This window comes from Gambusia affinis, linkage group LG18 (assembly GCF_019740435.1).
Source record: "Gambusia affinis linkage group LG18, SWU_Gaff_1.0, whole genome shotgun sequence".
In the NCBI taxonomy this organism is placed as follows: Eukaryota; Metazoa; Chordata; class Actinopteri; order Cyprinodontiformes; family Poeciliidae; genus Gambusia; species Gambusia affinis.
The window spans coordinates 599,219-620,825 of NC_057885.1; the positions used below are offsets into that span (position 1 = coordinate 599,219).

The following is a 21,607-nucleotide window of genomic DNA, read 5'->3' on the forward strand; positions in this document are numbered from 1 at the left end:
ACATTTTGTACAATTTTTAATTAACCAACTCTGTTGCACATTCTTTTGGACATTTTTTTTTTTCAGAACTACGGGGTATATAGAACATTTTTCCTTATTGTACAGTATTTTTTTATTGCTGCGACAGACTGGCGACCTGTCCAGGGTGAACCCCGCCTCTCGCCCGGAACGTTAGCTGGGGAGAGGCACCAGCAACCCTCCCGACAAAGGGTGAATAGAAAATGGATGGATGGATGGATGGATGGATGGATTCTTTTTTATTGATTTTATCTATAGTCTATTTGCAGTTATCGCCTGTCGCTTTGCTGCTGTTGCACAGAAATTTCTCTCTATGGGATAGTAAAGGATATTTTTCTTTTTTTTTTTTAAATTAAATTCGATTCCATTCTTTTCAGCCAATGGTTTGATTGTGATAGTTTTACATTTGGACCTTCTGGGTCTTAAAATATCTGGATGACACTTAGACATTTTTTGTATCAATGTCATTTTGTTCCTTAAAATAATGTGAAGATTAATTTGTAAATAATCAGGGATCATCGTTTTAGTTACAGGCAAAAAGAAAGTGTATAAAATTTGATAAAGCATAAAGAGTCTAAAAATAACTTTTATTGCAGTGGAATAATGATAAATTATAAAATCCAATATTTACTTTGAGAATATCCTTTTTTCTATGAAATATTTCATCAAGTCAAAAGTGTCAGAAACAGAGTGGTGCCATAATTATTTGCAGTCCAAAGGATCTTCTTTAAAATAAATTATTGATTCAATTTAAGGTCCGCAAGTTACTGGCAGTTGTCTAAATTATATCCTAATGTTGTACCAAACGGTCCTAAATGAAAAACTTTACATATTTGCATCTTGTTTTAATTGAGGCACCTGGATGTATTTGAATTTTCTATAATAAAAACCACTTAATGAATGTATCTCTTCTTTAAATCAAAAAAATTAGACGGGTTGTAATTTAATATTATACTTAATCATTATTTAAATTTTGGCACTGGACAAATTTATGTAAGTCCCATTTAAAGTCTTGTTGCAAATCTTTTAACACATAGCTTTCTAAAATTTGTAAAGACTTTTTTTTAGAACAAAGTTAGTGATCAAATTTGTAAAAATTGTTAAACAATTTTTTTGGGGGAAGGGGAGAGGTCTAAACCACAGGATCCAGTTTAAAACTATGATGCAAGAAAGTCTAGAACCCAATTCCTTTAAATTTCTTCACCCTCAGTCAGTCTTTGTGGGTTTGCTGATATGTTTTGGGTCGTTGTCATGCTGAAAAACAAAACCCAATGAAAAAAACCCCCTCCATCAAATTATATTCTTTTCCAAACCTTTTCCTAAAGTGTTAAATTCTAATTTCTAAAGTATAACTTGATCATGGCGAGCGAGAGCTACAGGTGAAGGCAACCCAAGTTTGAAATAACCAAAACGATAACCGTTGTGTACTTTAATTTGTAACTCTAGACCATAACTAGCAAGCAGATTTTTTTATTTTTTTTTATTTCATACCTGTAATTCAAAACACATAAAATAAGATCAAGTTTGTTCCTTCTTCAGCCATCCTGAAAAGAAGAGTCCGAGTACAACCAGTAGTAGTTCTCCGTTCAGGCCACACGGTGGCAGCAGATCCTCCAAACTGAATTCCAGCTTCCCCCCTAACGAGCGGAAGCAATTACTTGAGAATAAAATACGAAGCAATCATGCTGTATTATTGTGAAAAGGAAGGAAGCTGCATAAGTAGCAGGTCGATACTGACGAGTGTTTTATTAGTAACACAGACATGAGACAGAGCCGATATGAAGCCGCTGTGAGGTTTGACGAAACTGACATTGTTCAGAAGGCATTTTTAAGATGGAGGGTCTTACAGCTGAACCCATACAATCTGGGGGTGGAAACAGAACAGGGAGGGTTGTAAAACAAAAATAATCTGCAAAAAAAAAAAAAAGGTGGGGAGTAAGGGTGTTAAGTGCAATTTCCTATTAGGTAAATCCAGGATGGCATTAAATGAGAGAGCAAAACATATTTTATGGAGAATTCATTCTTATCATATATTATCATGGTGGCAGAAAACAATCATATGGAAAAGCGGCACGGCAGTCCACATATCATTAACAAGCCATTTGTTTTTCTCACAATGTTTAAGTCTTATTTCACTGAGTCCCATGAGGAGCTTGGGGACAAAGAGAGATGATCCTGACAGGAAGTGGGAGGAAAAGATCTGTCCAAGAAAAAAAGAATAAAAGGCCTGCGGATGTTTTATGTCAAGCAAACTCCAGCAAATTACAATATGTCAGTGAATCCATTCTTGTTGGGCAGACGAAAATAGTACCTTAAAAATAAATGAATCAATATCTGTGGACAATGTTGGCCTAACGAAAAAGCAACAAGGAAAGGTTTATTTCTCTACGCAACCCCCTTGATTTGCACTGAGAAGGTAAGATGAGGCGGCTGCTGAAGTGCAATGATGATGGCGGCAGAGGAGAGGAAGAAATAATGACGTAGAATAGTCTTTGTTGCTTCGCTGATCCGCTACTTTATCCCCACGTGTCTTCCAAAAAAGTTTAAAAAGGACTAACAAGCTCCAACTCACGCAGCTCCCCTTCGTACTCATACAGTCAGTATCAGGAGCTATAAGGCAGAGAGGCTCCATTTTGTTTTAGAAAAAAAATAATAAAGATTTAAGGAGGAAAAAAACCCCAAAAAACAAACAAACAAAAAAAAAAACCCAGCCGGTTCCCTCTCCCTCCCCAGTAGTTCTTGGGTTCTGGTGATCCCGTACTGTTCATCCCGAGTTAGGCGCTCACCCCACCCTCTCCCATCTCCTCCAGGATACGTCTGGGAGGGCTGGTGGGTTGTCAGAGAGGGAAAAGAGGGCAGGATGGAGACCGGCGGAGAGGAAGAGGCCGCTTGACAAGCAACACGCCTCCCCATTCGGCCAATCACCAGAGTCGGTGCTGGTGGAGGTTTCGACTGAGGACGGAACGAACGTCAGCGGTGAACCTGCGACAAACAGAGAGACGGAAGTGACATGGGCAAGAGATTACAATAGATGTCTTAGAGAAATTTAAATGTCTTTAGAGAAAATATTAACTTGGAAATTACTCTGCTTCATTTACATATGGACAAATATTAGCTGAAGGATTTATGAATGCTAATGCACCTTTGATCAGTAGAAAGTCAAGCACTGATTGACATATTTGATTCCCTGATGATGGCATTTGACTGAATTTTATATTTGTTTCATAATTGCTGACTGCATAATATTTTTTATTATGTATAGCACTTTGAACCGCCTTGTTGCTGAAATGTGCTAAATAAATAAACTTGACTCCTCTTCCTCCATCTCAATCAAATCTTTTTTTAATTTATACGGGTAATAATATTTATAAAACTAGAGTTTCCAATGTTCTGAGGTTCCATCCATTTCCAGTCTTTGTAGAATTACCTTTCACTGGGGTGAATACAGCTGCAGGTTTGTCTCTACCAGCTTTGCACCTTGAGAGACTAAACGTTTTGCTCATTCTCGTTTGCAAAAAAAAAAAGCTCAAACTTAAGCTGGGCTATTCCATCTAAATCCTGCCAATGCAGCTGACTGTATTTTATAGTTGCTATCTTTAAGACAAGCCTCCATCTTCCCACTTCTCTTGCTTGTTGTAAAGTAAAAAAAAAAAAAACCATCTTGTGGATTTCTGGCAACAATGATCATCTTTGGTCAAATTTTTCAATAAAAGGACATATTTGACCAGCTTTACCATCTGCTTCTTCCAATAATGCTCTCCTTGCCATTCCTGTCACTTCAGGAAGATTGCAATATTGTCTTATGTCCTAACCCTCGTGGTTTAAACTTTGGCTCCTTATGAAACCAGTATAAAATTATCTCATTTTGTTTTTTCCCCAAGGCTTAAACACCAACTGTCTGTATTACTTGGATTAAAATGGGATGGTTCCCCAAGTCACAAGTTCAAAATGTCTGCTTTCAGGTGAGCTTTGTTAACTCTGTTACCTTAGTGCATCCAGCATAGGCAGCAAGTTTAGAAGTGCTGTGTCACTAGGGTCGCTGAACCAGGACTTAATGGGTATTGCATTGTCTGTAGGGCAGAAAGCAGCCAGTCAGTCGAGACTGAGGACAGGACAGGTTTCAATTTATCATTTCAAACAGGCACACCACTGAGCTCTCAGTCAGGCACAAATGGAATTAACGAAATATGAGGTTTGTAATGCACGTTAAAAAAAAAGACCTCATCTCAAATTATTCATTACTACCTGCAGTCTGAGGCTAAAACAAAAGCAGATCGGCTTGAATTATAAAGGATCAAGGCATCAAATCAAATTAGACACACTCAACCAACGGTGGCACTGATGTTACATTATGTATTAATCTTAATATATAATATGTTACCTGCTAAAGCTGATTTCAACAACAGTGGTAGATTAACTCATCAAGATAATTTCATAGTTGTTTAAAGAAACAAGATTTGATGTACAAACCTTCCAAGTTTCTAAATATGAATCTTGAACGATCCTGCTCCTTATAGTTTAGCCATTAAATTAATTCAGTTTTTTTTTTATGTAAACATCACAGTCTTGTGACATGATGATTGATTCAGTTTACAAAGCAGCCGACCAGCCCAGCTAATTAACAAGGCAACATGTGAAGACTGTTACTTTATATTAACGTTCTGATCAGAAAGTACTGGAAAGCTATGATTATGTTAAGAACTGATACTCCAGGTTATATTACCTTCATATGCTTAATAATAGTTTTATAATTTGTTGTTTCTGTGTGTATTAATACAGTTCCTGTCATAGATTTTTGATCATACCATGGGAATCTCACACAGGCCCATTTACAAAGTTTCAACCTTGAAAAATGCTACAGAAAAGCAAGCAGGGAGCTCATGCAGATCACCATGGAGACCCCATCCTAATCACACAGCAGGTGATGTTTTGTTTGCAACATCACCAAGTTAGAGGACACTACAAAAACCAGTCAGCTCCGCTTCTGCTTATTTTTCCAACGTGTGCCCTGCTGTTCCTTTGGTTGGGTTTTAGCTCAGGCTGCTTCCTTCTTCTCTTCAGCCTCTGACGGGCGCTGCGCAAATGCAAAAAGGTTCAGGTTTGTGCTTCTCAAACTGTGGCGTGTGGACCAGTGGTGGTGCTACGTAAGCTTCACAGAACGACCTGTGATGCAAAGCTACACAGCAGAGATGACCAAGAGATGAGAGGTCTAACCACACTGTGACCTTGGCTCCAGACGGGAACCACTTGAAAAGGTTGTGCAAGAATATTTTAAGAACCCCTCTTGAAACTTAAGTGGCTGAGCCTGAGACAAGAGTCAGAGGCAACTAAAAACTATTTTAGTTATCGGCTATTCTGATGATGGGTAAAAAAATAAAAATAAAAAATTGGCACATTCTGCAGATTTTTAACTGCTTAGGCCTTTTTTAAATATTAGAAACACATTCAAATATCAAAATAAACAAATAGTTCATTTCCTTTTATAAATAAAAAAAAACGTTTGCATGACCTCTACGCTCAAAAACAGAGACATCTTCCTGCGAATGTTCTCAAAACATGTCGTATATAAAATTAAACATTTGAAATCCATCTGAATTTATTTTTCCACGCATTATGTAGTAAGCCTTACCTGGATGGCTTCGATAAGCACCAGGCGAGTTATCCAAGATAACAATACTGGACAGGTCATCATGTACTACAGACAGATCTTTAATATAACTACCTAGATCCAATGTACAATGCTGGGAGAGAGAGAGAAAAAAAAAGACATAATGAAGGAGTGACGAGCCGTAAATGTTTGATTTAACACACACACACACACACAATAGTGAGCAGTACCTGTCTGTAGTATCTGCGTTTCAAGATGTTCCTATTGTTGTCCAGCTTGTCTGCAACTGCTGAGCCGTAGATCTCCATGCTGGCTGTGAAAACCACCAGCTCATACCACTGGCTCACCTGTGTACACACATGGTCCAGGGCACACAACAGCGGACGAGTTGGAGTCATCAGGGGCATGCATACAAAACAAATATTAGCTTATAGCTTCAAGAGGAACAGAAAGGAAACCGGAGCAGAGCAGAGCATGTTTGTGGGTTTCTACCGCTAAGGTTACAGTAAAGATGACCGACACTCACCACTTCTAAAAAGAAGTCAACATGTGGCCTTTTATGTACAAAGAATCTGACTGGATGCTTGTCTATGACGACCTGCAAACACACACACACAGGCAGGTCAGTCGGACCAAACAGGATTCCGACCCAGTCGTGTGTATTTGTGCGACACTCGGCCATTACTTTGAGAATAAAGTCCGGCGGCGTGCCAGGTCTCACTGTGGGCCGCAAGACGCCGTCATGGTGAGAGTGGATCAGCGTCTCGTCCAGGTCCAGAACCAGGATCTTCCGCTTTACAGCATCTAGGATTTACAGGACAATAAGGATCGATGTGATACTTATACACAGATATGACGTCACAGTTTGAAATCTAGGAAATTCTAATGTTGAACTGGAAATAAAGCATTAAGAAAACAATTAAACCGATTTTAGATTGTTTTCATGTTTGTTCCACTTTTACAGTCACTCATTGGAACTTTATTGTCAAATTTCTGACAGTGGTTGTGATTTTATGTTCTTAAAAAAAAAAAAACAAATTACGGTAAATACAAAAAAAAATGCAAAAGAAGGAAAAAGGGCATCATAAAAATGTTTTTCTGATTATTTAATGATATCTATAATTATTCATAAAATATGAACACTTATTTAGGGCAAAAAAGCCACACGTTTTTGCACCTGCACTTAAATTAATATTACTTGAAATAAAAAGTCTATGCGATCCTTTACTTTATCTCATTCACACACATATCTCACATGTAGAGAGCTGATCTTGAGTCTCCATATTTTACAAGCTGCCAAGATGCGTTTAAAAAAACGAAAACAAAAACAATGCAAAACTGGTTTATCTTTTATTGCAGCAGCATAATTTTACACCGTAAGCTTTGGAGATTTTCTAATTATAGCTTTGGCAGGTTTAGGGGATTGGAGCTTTTCTTTCCTGACATTTAAAGATTGACGTCAACATAAATGCTCTTTTGTCTCTTACTTTGAATTCTGTCGCATCAAAATTACAACCATAAGAACCAAGAAGTCATGAACACTAACTCAAACATTAATCAGCTAAGATCAGAAATGTCAAAATAAAAAAAGACCCTGAAGTTAAATTTAATTTATAGGAACTGTCTATAGGGCTGACAGTAAATGTGATCCCAGTGAAAATAATTCCTATCATTCAAGTAAATCCTCTCATGTTAAGGGATGGAAATGTTTCTGTTTAGTGTGAGATAATCCAACAGCGACTAAAGATAACTAAGTTTTCTTAATACTTATCTTTATCATTGGTGCTTAGAAATGTAGAAGCAAAGCAGTGCATAAAAATAGAGCCTACAAAAATAAAATAAAAACATTTAACTACAAAAACCACTGACGTTTGTCTATCTATGTTGCTATAAAAACAACTCCTCAGGAAATTCCCAGGCTCAGCATTTATAAATGGCCTCTTTCAATAGAAAATGTAGTCACGTGGTTTGGCTATTTCTGGATCTTGTACTTATCTTCAACATGTCACAGTGAAGTAACGGTTTTGTAAATTGCTCTAAATACTCCAATATCTTCTAAACACTGACCTGATTTCTACATTAGCTGCTCTGTTGGTATTTAGACCCAAAGATTTTGTCTTTAACCCTCTGATGTGTCTTTTTGCAAGATCTTTGTAATGAAAAGTTTTCATCACTTCATATTCCAGGTATTCCTCAAAAAATGTTACTGATATCATGCAATTAATTTTTTTAATTTATCTTTTATAATTTTAATAAATAGCATGTCGTATATTTATTACCCCATTATAACCCTCATTCATTTTCTATGGAATTTAATAGGAATCTTTGTTTCTTACCAACTGTGACTGTCAGAAAAACATTTTTTGTGAATCATACATAGAGTCATAAGTGTCAGCCCTGAATAATAATATTTTACACAGCAAGAACTTTTACGTATAAGTATTACGTTTATTTTTTACCTCACAAATGTGTGTGTGTGTGTGTGTGTCAATCATGAATAATGACTGTTATAGATACGAATGAACATATTGGCTTCCTTCAAAGTTAGTTAAGACTAGGTATCTAATCAACTAGCTAACATTACCGCCTATACTTTATTGTGCATGTGTATTGTTTGTTTGTGTGTTTGTGTGTCTGTCACCCTGGATGAGAAAACCAAAGAGAGAGAGAGTGTGTGTTGAATGACAAGAACAACCTGTTGATCAATGTGTTCAAGGTTCTTTCTTTTATCATCTCAATAAATAAAATAAAAACTCATAGCTATATAAATGCATAAATAAATGAGCTGGAAAAGAATAGAGTGTCTTCTCCGGGTTGGGAAGAATATCCTGCCCCAAGTGGAGGATTTAAGTATCTCGGGATCTTGTTCATGAATGAGGGAAAAATGGAGCAGTACCGGTCTGTCGTGGTGAAGAGAGAGCTGAGCCAAAAAGCGAAGCTCTTGATTTACCGGTCGATCTAAGTTCCTACCCTCATCTATGGTCATGAGCTTTGGGTCATGACCGAAAGTATGAGGTCACAGATACAAGCGGCAGGAATTAGTTTTCTCCGTAGGGTGTCTGGGCTCTCCCTGAGAGACAGGATGAGAAGCTCAGTCATCCAGGAGGAACTCAAGAGTAGAGCCGCTGCTCCTTCACATTGAGAGGAGCATCTGGTCAGGATGCCTCCTAGACGCCTATCTGGTCAGATGTTCCAGGCACGTCCCACCGGGAGGAGGCCCCGGGGAAGACCCAGGACAAGCTGGGACTATGTTTCTCTGCTGGTCTGGGAACGCTTTGGGATTCCCCTGGAGAAGCTGGAACAAGTGGCTGGGGAGATTGAAGTCTGGGTCTCCCTACTTAGGCTGTTACCCGTGAGACCCGACCCCAGATAAACAGAAGATGGATGGATGGATAAATAAAAGCACACACATACGTTATGCACATAGCATAATAGAATACATACAGTAATGTTAGCTAGCTAGTTTCAAGAAATGTGCTCTTTCACACCCCCCCATACACACACATAATGGACATCGACATTGTCAATCACTGTATTGCTGTTGCAAAATTGCTGGTGTTGTCATTTTGTTTTAAAAATGTTCTACAAATTGTCACAAATTTGTTCTACAAACATTTAAAAAAGTGAAAAATGAAAATATTTCAAACATGAAATAATTCTTGTTATGTAAAACACAATAGAAAGTAACATACAAAACATTACTTTGAATCAAAATGACAAAAGTAGCAAAAAAAAAAAAAAAAACACTTACTGTAACCCAGATCAAAATAGACCCAGTCATGGAAAACTGTATGGTCAGTCACTCACGCATCAGAGGCTTTAACACAAAGTATTTAACATATAAGCTCAGAATATTAAGTTAAGTGTGCGTAACTGTTTTTGTAATGAATGTTTATTTATTTATTTTTGATCTGCAATTAAAAATTATGCGGTATTTATTCCTTAATTTAACAAAACAAACCAAAAATAATAATAATTCAGAACAATGCTACCCGCCGACTGAAAGACCCGTAGGAATGCTGCTTCTCTGTCCAGACTGGACCTGAATTTACAGCCGAGGTCAGAGCAGTGAGAGAGAAGCTGAACAGAAACCTAATCCTTCCTCTTGGTCCAGTCTGATTGAAAGGCCTCTCGTCCAGAGCACACCTACACCTCTTCCATTTGCATCCCTTCTCCAATTCCTCAACTCAAACATGGTGGAACAGCAGCAGGTTATCCTAAAGTGGCTCAGTGTAATTAACAGGTTTACAGCCAGATAGAGGATCTTGTCCAATTAAAATAAAATATGACTATTACTACTACATGCTTTTATGTAAAGGCAGTTCAGGTTTTCTCTGCCTGTACATTTAGAGCTGAGCAACAGAAAGACATTTTCTTAGGAATGCTGATTATGTACAAAGCTATTCTAGTCGCTCAACATTATGTCCCTCTGAGCTTTGGTGAGCTAAGAAGGAAAAGTCACTTTTACTTTCAATGGTGAACATGAAGGAAAATGCCTCAAAGCATTTGAAGAAGAAGAAATAGCATACCTATGGAGGAATAAACTCCAAGCTAACATAAAGTGGAGATCACATTGCTTGAGTTGAGGAAGTGGTGCATGTGTGCTGAACCTCTTTCTGCACAATCACTTCCTTCTTGACAAACTGGTTTAACTTCCTAACTTTCCACAGTAGAAATGTGCTGTGATTGTCAGTCCGGACAAAAACAGCAGCACAAAACATGCCGCCGTCTGAAGAGTTTTTCATCAGAGAGAGAGGCATTAATGAAAGAAGACGAGTGTGTACTCACTGAGTCTGTTTCTGGAGATAGGCGACAGGGGCAAAATGTCGTATCGCACCGTCTGATACTGGATTATCTGAAAATGAACCAGGCAAATGAGACAGTCAGGTTTCAGCAGAGCAGAACACCAGGAACAAGATACGCAGCACACAATGTGCAAAACAGTGAGACACGGTGAGGTAAATAAGACAAATAATAAATGCATCAATAGAAGATTCAGACTTTTATATTGGAACCCTACTGTAAGCAAACTGTGCCAGACTATTGATCTTCTGGTCAGTAATCTGGAACAGACTCATTTGTGGTCCGTAGTTGAAGCATAGTGAAGGATCTGTGATGCTGGGGGACTGTTTCTCTACCTAAGGCCTGGGGAACCTAGATAGAGTCCATGGCTTAATGAACTGTGAAACATTTTAGATGGAAATGTGGCGGCCACATTAACAGGGTAATGATCGAAAGCTTTAAGCCAAACATAAAAACTGTTTTTGACCTGGTCATCTCAGTTCACATAACTAAATCTTCTAGAAAGCCTGTGGGGTGAGATGGGTCATCCTGGGTCATCTGAGGTCAGAGCAGTGAGAGAGAAGGTGGAGTTTGACACCTGTGATCTAGACTCTGTGATCTAGAGTCTAGATCACAGGTGTCAAACTCTAGTCCTCGAGGGCCGCTGCCCTGCAACTTTTAGATATGCCTCTGTTGCATCACACCTGAATAGAATAATTAGGTCATTAGCAAGACTCTGGAGAACTGATCTACAAAATGAGGAGGTAATTAAGCCATTTAATTCCAGTATTTTGTTTCTGTGGTACATCTAAAAACTGCAGGACAGCTGTCCTTGGGGACTGGAGTTTGACACCCCTGGTCTAGATGATTTGAAGGGACTGTGCAATGTTCAAAGATCTGCCTTCTCTTTAAGCCGCCATCTTGTTAAACATTACCAAAGACCAAAAACCATTCAAGTGGCAAAAGAGGAATGTAGAGGACATCAAAAGCAGGTATTACACTACTGCTAGAGCTGCAGGATATGAAAAAGAAAAAGAACCGTTGCTGAATGCTGCATGATGACTATGATTGACCTACATTACTCTGACCTTTCTTTTGCTTTCTCACAATGTTCCCACCCCTTTGAGTTTTACCATCTAGGCCACTATAAATATACAGGAGGTGTGAATTCAGTTTAACCAACAGACCATATATAAACTACCTGCATGCTGACATTTCATGCACAGCACTTAGAATATCATACATCATAACAAATATTACATTCAAATACTATTGCAATTGCAACACTGCACATTTTGATAATGCGATGCCCATTACAAACGGATGTAAGTTAGAGCTACATATACATAGTTGGGTTTACATTTGAAAAGATGAATACTCTTTAAAGGGATTAAATTATGTGCTTTCCGGGCCATTTCACAGCACAATTAAGTAACTATGTTACCTTCAGTTGTTGTGAAAATGATGTATAAAACATGACTTGCAAGAAATCGGACTTTGTGACTTGACACTTGAAATTGGCCTCTTCATCACAACAATGCTTCACTATTTTTGGGCTGAGCTTCAGCTGAGCTCATCACGGGAACTACTTCTCACTCCGTCACATCTAAGAACAGCGGTAAATGGCATGAAGGAGGAGCACTGCTGAAGCTGGAGCTTCTTATAGAAACAGAGGCCCAATTTCAAGGCGTTGAATTGTGAAGTCAAATTTCATTGGAGTTTTGATTGATATATACAGAGTGTTTATGACTGAAGGCGACAGTAATTTGATTGTGCCTTAAAATACACAATACAGACCCTTCAAACAAAGTTACAGGAATATATGCCGCCAGTTCAAACAGGAGAATGTTTGCTGCAACAATAATTATCTGGAAAATGTCACGCAACGCTAAAAGAGAAAAGAGATTTGATTCTGATAAAGCTGTACAAAGATGGACTTCATTTTGATATTAAAAATTGATGACGATTACAATTAACCCACATTTTCTTGACAACTTGCGTTGTGAGGATAATGTTGCACATGAGCCATTGTCTAAAATAATGGCTAATGTTATACCTCAAGTTTAGGCTTTTAGTGTACTTAAGAGTTCATCGATCTGTCCAAATATAGAACATTACTGATATGCAGAGCATTAATACATGACATTTGTATTACCCAACCAAATATTGAACCCAATATTTACTTGCTATTGGAATACTGCATGCATGCACTAATATTGTGATTTGATATACTGTGCAGCTCTAGCTCCTGAAGAAAGTAGAATTGTTAAAAAACTGGGACCTCAAATGAAGAAATGGCTTTTATCACCCACTGTGACCTGGGGGCAGTTAGCAGGACTCTTTGTTCAGAGGCCCGGGGGTTCATACCACGTCAATAAGTCTGATCAATTAAGAGAGAAGGTCATTCAGGATTATAAAGGCAGGAAGAAAGCATTTTAAAATCAATACGGGCCCCAACAAGAAGCCTTTTCTCCCCTCTTTTAGAATGAGTGACAAGTCCAGCTCCAACTGGAGGGAGCTGAAGACAAGCCTACTACAGCAAAGTAGCTTTTTAAAACTATTTTTAAAAAGGAATGGCCTTTTTGTTCTTAAAAGGAGTTATCTTAATGAACCCCGAGTGTTTTTGTCCAGAGGCTGCAGGACAGCGCAGGATAATAAAACTTAATACAGTAATGCAGCATGTTCTGTCCTCCCTGTGTGGCCTTGCTGCTCGGCTCCAGTGAGGATCCTTCAGAGCGTCACTCCTGCACCAGGGGGCTCTGCTCTTTTCCTCACGCGGCTATTTTTATCCCCTCAGCTGTCGGCGAGCGTCAGCGGAGCATGGGGGCTCGCACAGAGAAGAAGACTTGCCAGGTGACTGAGTGAGCAGCTTGGTACCGGAGCAGAGGATGGGAGGGGGGGTGGTGGGGGTTTGCCTGGCAGAGTTGACTCAGGAGGGGGAAGCCTGCAGCTGCTGAGTGCCACAGGGAAGCCTCACCCACATCTTTCTGCACTTTTAGCAGAATCCAACTGGAGCCTGCAGATCCAGGAGAATTCCCATACCAACAGAAAAACTTTACATATTCTCACCGTACTAAAATAATGGCCCACATTATTCTTTTGCTCACATCATTTTTTGGCAATAAATGACTCAGGGCCATTGTTTTAAGAAGGTGAAGTAATCTTGATGTGATTAATCTTAGTATGATTTTTAAAAAATGTTGATTATTTCAATTAATAAAATTTAAACCCTCACAAACACTCAAACTGTCGGCAGGGTGTCCCCCAGTGTATTATAAGCCTGGCGGGCCACCAGGCTTTAGCATTGCTTATTTATGAAAGTTTTTTTTTTCTTTTTTAGAATGTTTGCATTTTTTAAGACTTTATAGTTGGTGTTCAGGTATTAATATTCCAATATTTCAATAACACGTAATTATCAAGTGATATTTTCAAATTTCCTGTCAACTTTAAACATTTTTTAACTCAAAAACACGACGGACCGCTGGATGAACGACTGACCCAACCATTGGGCTTAGCAAGTTTTCTGGGGGAAACCTTGTGTCTGTGTTGTTGGGATTGTTACCATTTTCTTCAGTTTGTTTAATAAAAGTCTCAATAAATTTTAATTCATTTGAAAATATGATAAAAAGCAGCTACCAAACTTCTTCTTTTGACAGGTGTCTTAAAGATGTGGATTACAAATGGTTATGTTTTTCAAAAGCAGTGTTTTATGGGGATTTGTCACGCTGTCACTGCCACATGGTGACCTAAAAATAATTAGTAATAAATAGTTCTTATCACTTTTATTATTACCATGAATAAAACTTTAAGCCCTTATCCCATTACTATCAAAGGAAATAGATACAGCAGGATCCCAAATTTCTTTGTTGAGTGAGAGAGAAAAATCACAATATTACTGGAAATGATGTAATACTCATGGAAGATGTGTTATTTAACTGGTAGAATCAAATTAATAAAAAACTAACAAAAAAAAACAACACACTAATCGGGACATCCAGAATTTGCTTTCAAGAGCAATTTGATATCTTAAAAAAAAAAAATCCAATTTCTTAATTTAAATGAAAATGAGAGGAAATAAACATGGTAAATTTGCAAAAACAATTAATTATCCAAATTATAAGGACATTACTTTAAAGTTCAGAGTTTTGCCAGGGTTAGCCGACTGTTTTTGAATTGCTGCCATATTTGGCTGCACACTTGTAATCCTGCAAGATAATAATCGAAGCCGTTATGCAACACTGATGTGAGTAAGACTAGTAAACAATCATCTCGTCATTTGTTGCCGGTACAGTGGAGTAGTGAGTTGGGTTATAAATTTTTAGATCAGGTCCGCGTTCACAAATCGAAAGAGTTAAAAACCCCCCCAAACAATCAAAAAAAAAAAACCCCAAAAAAACCTAAGCAGGTTTTTAAACACTTTAAATTCACTTAAATCATCCAGGTAAATGTGCTACACTAACTGCCTAAAGCGTCCTGGATGCGGACGGTTTCCCTCTGGAGAGCAGGCTGTAAACAACAGAGCTAAACTGTGAGTTAAAATGAGAGGAAACAGAAGGGGGAGAACACTGCGCTCTCTGTGCTGACATAATCCCTCTCAGTTCAGCTGGAGCACGGACTCAACTCCTCACTCTCACCCTGCAAGTGTTGCTGCTTCACAATAAACTGCAGCGAGACGATTACGACACGCGGGACGCACCTCCGGGCTTTGTTGGGCTCGATGCGCTCCCTGCTCCAGCTGAAGTCCTCTCACGTCTCGGCAACCTCTGGGAGTAACATCTAAGTTACCGAGCAGGTGGTTTATATTATATCATACGTCGTGTTTATTTATTTTTGGAAGAGATCGCAGGCAAAGCTGAAACTTTCTTAAAATCTAACATTTGTTCTCGCGAGACGGTTGTGACTTTGCACTTCAGCTGGACGAATCAGTTGATAATGCAAAGACAAGACGAAAAAACAATCAGCTAATCAGTGTTATGATTAACTAATAGATTAATGTGCAACAACTCCCTGATCATTTTATTCCAAAAATGGATGTAAAAATGTTATTGTTTCCCTTCAAGGGATATAAACATCTTTTCTCCCAAAGGGTGCCGCTGTAGATCCTAGACATTTAGTTGGTGGCTGGACATTAATACTTTTACTAAATTCCTGATTAGCTTTTTAAGTAATCTCACAAGAGTTTCATCAAAAGTTAAAAACAAATATATGAAATAAGAAATCGAAATTGGACAATTTTCCCTTGATTGGGTGTCAAATACTAAAATAAAAACCAAAATCAGGTTGGGTTTCCCCTGAACAATATCAATATCTGTTTTTCCTTTGGAAGCATGCCATCCTTTCATTGCAAGTTTATGAAAAGATTACTTAAAGCAAGAATAAGAAGGTAAACATTAGATAAGCAACTATCTGTGTTTCCTTGCGCATACTGATTTTTGATTTTCTTTGTGGTCTGGCCTGCCGTTGAGAGATTCCAACATTTTTGTCTTTAAGAACTTGATCTGATAGAATAACTTATCAGACTGCATTTTATGTAATTGTGAGGCATTTGTAATGTTTTCTTGTTTATAGACTCTCTCTGCTTTTGAAAACAGCAACACATGTGCCCAAATTGAGATTTGTTTATTTCACTTTTGCACTTAACTTGTGACTCTTAACAGCAAATCTAAGCCCTCCCTATCTATAGTAAACATTGACTCTGCAATGAGGAGCCAACTTATAGGTAAGGCTGTATAATAATCCTATTTGATTTTTTTTTAAGCATTGCGAACAGAAGCTTGAAATTACCATCAAATTCTCCGTCTTTACTGTACGTAATGAACGATAAGTGCAGCTGTAAATCAACATGCAGTTAAAAGGGCTTTGTGCACTTTGGCATCCTGTGTTACATCTTACATAACTCCCAGGTTGTAAAATATGTTTACACCTCTTCACCCATGGCTCAGAAACACCCCGAGCGATCTCTGTGCAAAAGAATAATTACCTTATAAAATAAATATAATGTGGTAAACATTATTTTAGACTATAAGACAGGACAAGTCTTCTGAGGGTGTAAATATTTGTAAGTGTTTCAGTGCAGATGGGTGTTTTTCAGACCTACAGTGTCAGCAGCCCTCTCGTTTTCAAAGCTGTGCTCACCGTTCGGAGGTGCTTCCTGAGGATGTACATGAAGAAGCCCCATATTCTGGACGTGACACCGAGGAAAGTGCGGATGCCGAGTAGACACTGCCGGGTTTTCAGCATGTTCATGAGCTCCCAACGACCCCCACAGCGGGTCTGCTTCAAGTCTCAAAAGGAATATTAAAGCACGCCGGTTTGGCGAAGTTGCTCTTGTGAATACAGAGGCGAGTTTTAACGTGCTGCTCAAGCAGGGAAATATCCGCCTAAACCAGCAGCTCCTACTGACAAGAGGCCGGGCTCTTCTTCACACTTGTGGCACGGCTAGCTTTAGATACAGAGCATTATGGCAGGAACACACAGCCGCGTTGAAATGGAAAGAAGCCGCCTCACGTCGCCAGCTGCTGCTGTATGAACCACAGCACAAACCACCGTTAGCTGATAGCCGAGAAGCTACCGCTAGCTCGACGGGGTGACCACCTTGAAACCGAGGACAAAAATACCCCCAAAAAGCCGTGAAGCCGCTCGCTGACATGCACCGGAGGGACGCGGCTTCGCTCTGTGCGACATCCGAAGAGAGGCGCTTGAGTAAAAGTTCCCCCGAAGTCCAGCCGGTGGGCTTAAAATCAGTTTGTAGTCCACTGATAGTCCGGAATGAAGCTGCGAGCCGCCATCGCCGCCTTACCGTCACTTCCGCGAGGAGTTAGGCGCGGCGACGCGCATCGCGTCCACGTGGAAAGAAAACATACCGACGTGGACGAACGAGTGCGACGAACCACAAAAGTTATCAAAGATTAACCTGATGTATCGCCGCTTTTTAACAGCTTACCTTTCTTTTGTCAGCGGCATAAGAGCAGACTTAAACACATTAGAGAATTTTGTAAAAGTGACGTCGCTGAAAATTTACTTGACACCGACAGTAGCCTAGTTTAGTTGTCCCACCACTGTGATTTAAGTGATAAAGCAATAAAATATTAAAAGCTGTCGTCTGTTTTATATTGGCCTTTACTAAAAATATCCAGCAGGAAATTGAGCTTGCCGTCTTTCAAAATATTTCGTGTTTTTGAAAAATGTAAACTATTTTCGGTTTTTAGGTGACTGTAATTAATAAAAACTATTAATTTAACATGATCCTAAACTAATTTCCTTTTTATATACTTTGTTTGTCTTTATATTGGTTTATTGAAAAATGCTTCATTGTCATATAAAACATTTATACAAGTTATTTCAATTAAATGTCATTTGTTTCCCAATTAAAACAGCAAGATTTTGTTTTAAATGTTAGTTGTGCACACAAATCTGTTTGCAGAAAAAATGTTCCTAGAAAGCTGAGTGAAAGGAAGAAAGCCATTTCTCCCAATGACCTTTGGAAGGAGAGGAGGTTCATTTTCCAGCAGGACAACAATCCTATCCATACAGTGAGCTATGATGGATAGAATAAGATCAAAGCATATTCATGGGTTGAAGCGGAAGTCTTAAAAACAATTGAGAATATTTGAGGAGCCTTGAAAATTGATGTCCACAAAGGTTTACCATTCAGCCTGACTGAGCTTGAGCTGTTTGCAAAAAATAGAGATTTCAGTCTGTAACTGTTGAAGCTGGTACAGACATACGCTAAAAGACATGCAGCTGTAAACGGTTCTTAGAAGTACTGACTCAGGATTCTGAATACATATGGATGCATGCAAAAGTATTTAACGTTGCAAAATATTTTTGAATTTGTATTACTCCTGAGAAAAATGAAAACAACTAATGAGACTGACAGCAATGCAACATCTGAGAGCTATAGGCTTGTAGAAAAACTTATTTAAGTACATATATAATCATTAGTTCTTTCAATAACTTTGATGGTATTCCCCCATAACACTCTTTTTATTTTATATACAGTACTACTATCAGAGAAGGTAAACAGAAGCCACCACACTAATTCATAAAGTACATCGTTCCTAAAAACATCAACAACTTAGATAAAAAAAAAGTTATCAGTTGTTTATTGATCTGAAAAACTAAACATGACAAAAAATAAAGTTTAAAATTAAGAAATACTTTTACATTTAATAAAGACTGAATAGATGTCTTGTAGAAAATTAAAGTTGTGTGGTTTAGCATCTTTAAACTCAATAAGACGACAGGAAGGAAACGATGTCAAAAATTGCACTATTTCGGCTGCATAGAGGAGATAATGCAAATATCTTATGAACAGCGTTCATCGTGCCTTAACCCTAGACATCAAGATCATCATCCGGGTCCTCCTGGTCATAGTCATCATTGGCATCAGGCTCATACAGAATCCGCCCAGAACCTGGACCTGGATGGAGCAGAGCCGTTTTCCTGCAACGTTACAAGAAAGACAATTTTACAACTGACAATATGTACGTATAGTTTTAAAAACCTTTCAAATGTAAGGACATATAACATCACTGAAGAGATTCTGACTTCTCTTTGCTGAAGACGAAAGGCAGGGTGAGTTTCTGCTTGGCCTCTAACTCTGAATCGGACAGTCGAAGGTTGAAGGTCAAGTTAGCTGTTGGGTCCGCCTGTTGACACACAAGGAGGATCAGTTTCAGCACCTGTCATTTCATGAGTCCCAGCTCTGTTCAAGATGTGTTGAACTGCACCTGCTCTTCCTCTGTGCTATTGGTTTTATGTTCAGCATGGCTGGGCTTGCTCAGAATCGTCACTGAGAAATCCTCTGTGATGCAGAATATCTCCTCCTGGGGGTCAAATGAAAGCCGTCAGTAATTCAAAGCAGAATGCTAGCCGAACAAAGTAGCCTACATATAAATGCTTCTTACATCTTGCATAACTTTCCCTGATTTGGAGCGCTTTGTTACTCTTGCCACCGCTTCTTTTCCCTTCACTCCGGGTGCCACGGAGATGAGAGAAGTTGCCAAGTGGCAGATGCTTCCCACAGTGCCCCTCTGATGCATATCTGTGTGGAGCAGGCCAATAACAGCTCTCACAGCTCCCCCTAATGAAAATAGAAAATAACACATCAGTGGAAAAAGTTCGACATCAACGTAAAGCTCCAAATTACGGAAACAAGTTGCTTTATTCACCTTTTCTTAGCTGCTGAAGTGTCTGGCAGACAGCAGGCGGAGTCTTATGCCTCAATATCCAAGACAGAGAGTCGATGACGAGCACAGCTGGCTTTGGTTGTGATGTTTGTTTGACCAAGTTTGTGAGATCCTCCAAACTGAACTGCTGAACTGTGAAATTTGGGTGACCAGTCCACCCGAGGGGATCAGAATAGGCATTGTGAATATGTAACCTGAAAATAAAAATATTTTTTTGGTTTAATTACTGTGCTTAGAAAAACGTTTTATAAACCTTGAAGGTTTATATAGTTTGTCGTGCTGTAACTGCAAGATTTTATGTGTTTTATGTGAAAAACCAACACAACATTTTCCCAATCTATTTGATTTATGTTGGTTTCAATTACCTCTTAGTGTCTGAAGGTTTCAACCCATCTTTCAGCTCTTCTTCACTTACATCAAAACACAGGATATGTATGACTTCCTCCCTGGCAACAGAAAATATATTTGGAAATAGATTATAGTTATTTTTCAGTACAGGAATATACGTTCACCCATTATCTATACTGGCTTGTTCTTGTGTGAGGAGCTAATGCCTATCTCCAGCTGTCATTGGACATAATGACAGGTGGAGGTTTTCTTGGGTTCACCCCGGAAAAAAACATAAGAATTTAATTGATTTTCAAAAACAAGATTTTAATGCACAAGTTTGAGGTTATGGTGGATTTTCTGCAATTTATCCAAGGTAATATTTCTACAGCCAGGTTCAAATATACATAGACTTAAATAATGTTTGGATAAATGGAACATAGAAATTTGCACACACAAAAAAAATCATCACTTTTTATTGCCATCAACAAGCTTCTGGCAAAATGTTTTACTGTTCCTATAAAAAACACTAAACTTCATTTAAGTTTATATGTTTTGTGTTGCTTTTATAAATTCTTAAACCAGTTTTGATGTTACCACCTGCATGCTTGACATTTGGTATAGTGTTGTTAGTTTTGAAAGTCTCACCTTGATTCCCCCACACAAACTTGCTATTCTAATTAAAAAAATGTATTTGTTTTGTCAGACCATAAACCCTTTTTTATTTTGTCCAGGTGGACAGCCACAGATTGAATCAAGCTGAAAGGTGTTGATTTTGGATCAAGGGGCTTCTTTCTCAGAAGAACTAGTCAGTACTTGACTAGTTCTTGCTAATATTAACAGTAATATTTTTGACTTGCAGACACAATAAGCCAGTGATGTCGAAAAACTGGACTAAAACGTAATAAAGCAGCCTAAGATCAAACATCTGAAATGCTCTCAGCTTCCATCCATTATTTACCAACCAGCTTAAATATTCACTATTTCAGACGATACATGTTATTGGATATCTAACAAAAAATAACAGAAATTTGCTGATTGTGACAAAACAAGTGCGGAGTTTATCTGCAAAATGTTAATGGACAATTTACCAAGCATGAGTGTGGATGTTTGCATAATATTGATCCTGAGAGAATATGAAGAAATCCGTGTTAAATTCAAATTTTTATTTTTTTCTTAGCTGTACCTGTTTAAGGCAGCAGTGATGAAGCTCTTCAGAAGATCTCGTCCTGAGTAACTACAGGAGTCTGTTGATGATAGATGTTTAGCAATGCATTAGGTCAGCTTAAACTGTTAAGAGTGTTATTCGTTAATGCAATATTAAATAATTTTACCTCGTATTATTAGAAACCCTCCACTCTCAATCCCTTGTAGTAATTCAGACAACATGGTTGACTACAGTGTGCAAGTATCTACGGTTAATTAGCATGCTTCTACATTAGTACATGTTTAAGCTACGGAAAATAGACAAAAACTGTTGAATTAACTAAACGGAAAAACGGATAGCACCTCTTTATCGTACATGTGTACTTTTAAATTAGCTAAAAGCTATTATTTCTAGGTTCTTAAGCTATTTTGTTTGCTTGGTTAGCATGTTTTGGTTGCCCACGATCTTAAAACATCATATCCCATGCTTCCCATGATCATGGGTTCCTGGGTAATGTAGTTTACGGGGGTTTAC

The 21,607-nt window shown here is 38.4% G+C and overlaps 2 protein-coding genes across 2 annotated transcripts; both read right to left on the bottom strand.

The window, feature by feature from the left end:
* Positions 1-1,738: 1,738 nt before the first annotated feature.
* Positions 1,739-17,309, bottom strand: ctdnep1a (CTD nuclear envelope phosphatase 1a). The gene is made up of 8 exons (XM_044097061.1): positions 16,544-17,309; positions 10,415-10,481; positions 6,312-6,430; positions 6,153-6,224; positions 5,857-5,973; positions 5,648-5,759; positions 4,004-4,088; positions 1,739-3,000 (listed from the first exon to the last, which is right to left on the bottom strand). Exons 1-8 carry the CDS (start codon positions 16,652-16,654, stop codon positions 2,940-2,942), a joined length of 744 nt encoding a protein of 247 aa, XP_043952996.1. The 5' UTR covers positions 16,655-17,309; the 3' UTR covers positions 1,739-2,939.
* Positions 17,310-18,356: 1,047 nt separating this feature from the next.
* elp5 (elongator acetyltransferase complex subunit 5) lies at positions 18,357-21,567 on the bottom strand. Its single transcript, XM_044097063.1, has 8 exons — positions 21,261-21,567; positions 21,113-21,173; positions 19,965-20,045; positions 19,582-19,793; positions 19,318-19,493; positions 19,141-19,236; positions 18,959-19,059; positions 18,357-18,853 (listed from the first exon to the last, which is right to left on the bottom strand). The coding sequence occupies exons 1-8, from the start codon at positions 21,313-21,315 to the stop codon at positions 18,745-18,747; spliced, it is 891 nt and encodes a 296-aa protein (XP_043952998.1). The 5' UTR covers positions 21,316-21,567; the 3' UTR covers positions 18,357-18,744.
* Positions 21,568-21,607: the final 40 nt, after the last annotated feature.

Bases quoted from the DNA above. Each gene is read 5' to 3' on its own strand.
- ctdnep1a (XM_044097061.1), bottom strand. From the start codon at position 16,654: ATGAACATGCTGAAAACCCGGCAGTGTCTACTCGGCATCCGCACTTTC. The intron at 6,225-6,311 runs GTAATGGCCGAG...GTGTGTTTGCAG, and splicing joins CGCCGGACTTTATTCTCAAA to GTCGTCATAGACAAGCATCC. The intron at 5,974-6,152 runs GTGAGTGTCGGT...GTGTGTACACAG, and splicing joins TTGACTTCTTTTTAGAAGTG to GTGAGCCAGTGGTATGAGCT.
- elp5 (XM_044097063.1), bottom strand. From the start codon at position 21,315: ATGTTGTCTGAATTACTACAAGGGATTGAGAGTGGAGGGTTTCTAATA. The intron at 21,174-21,260 runs GTAAAATTATTT...TATCATCAACAG, and splicing joins AGGGTTTCTAATAATACGAG to ACTCCTGTAGTTACTCAGGA. The intron at 18,854-18,958 runs GTCAGAATCTCT...GTAACGTTGCAG, and splicing joins TTCGTCTTCAGCAAAGAGAA to GAAAACGGCTCTGCTCCATC.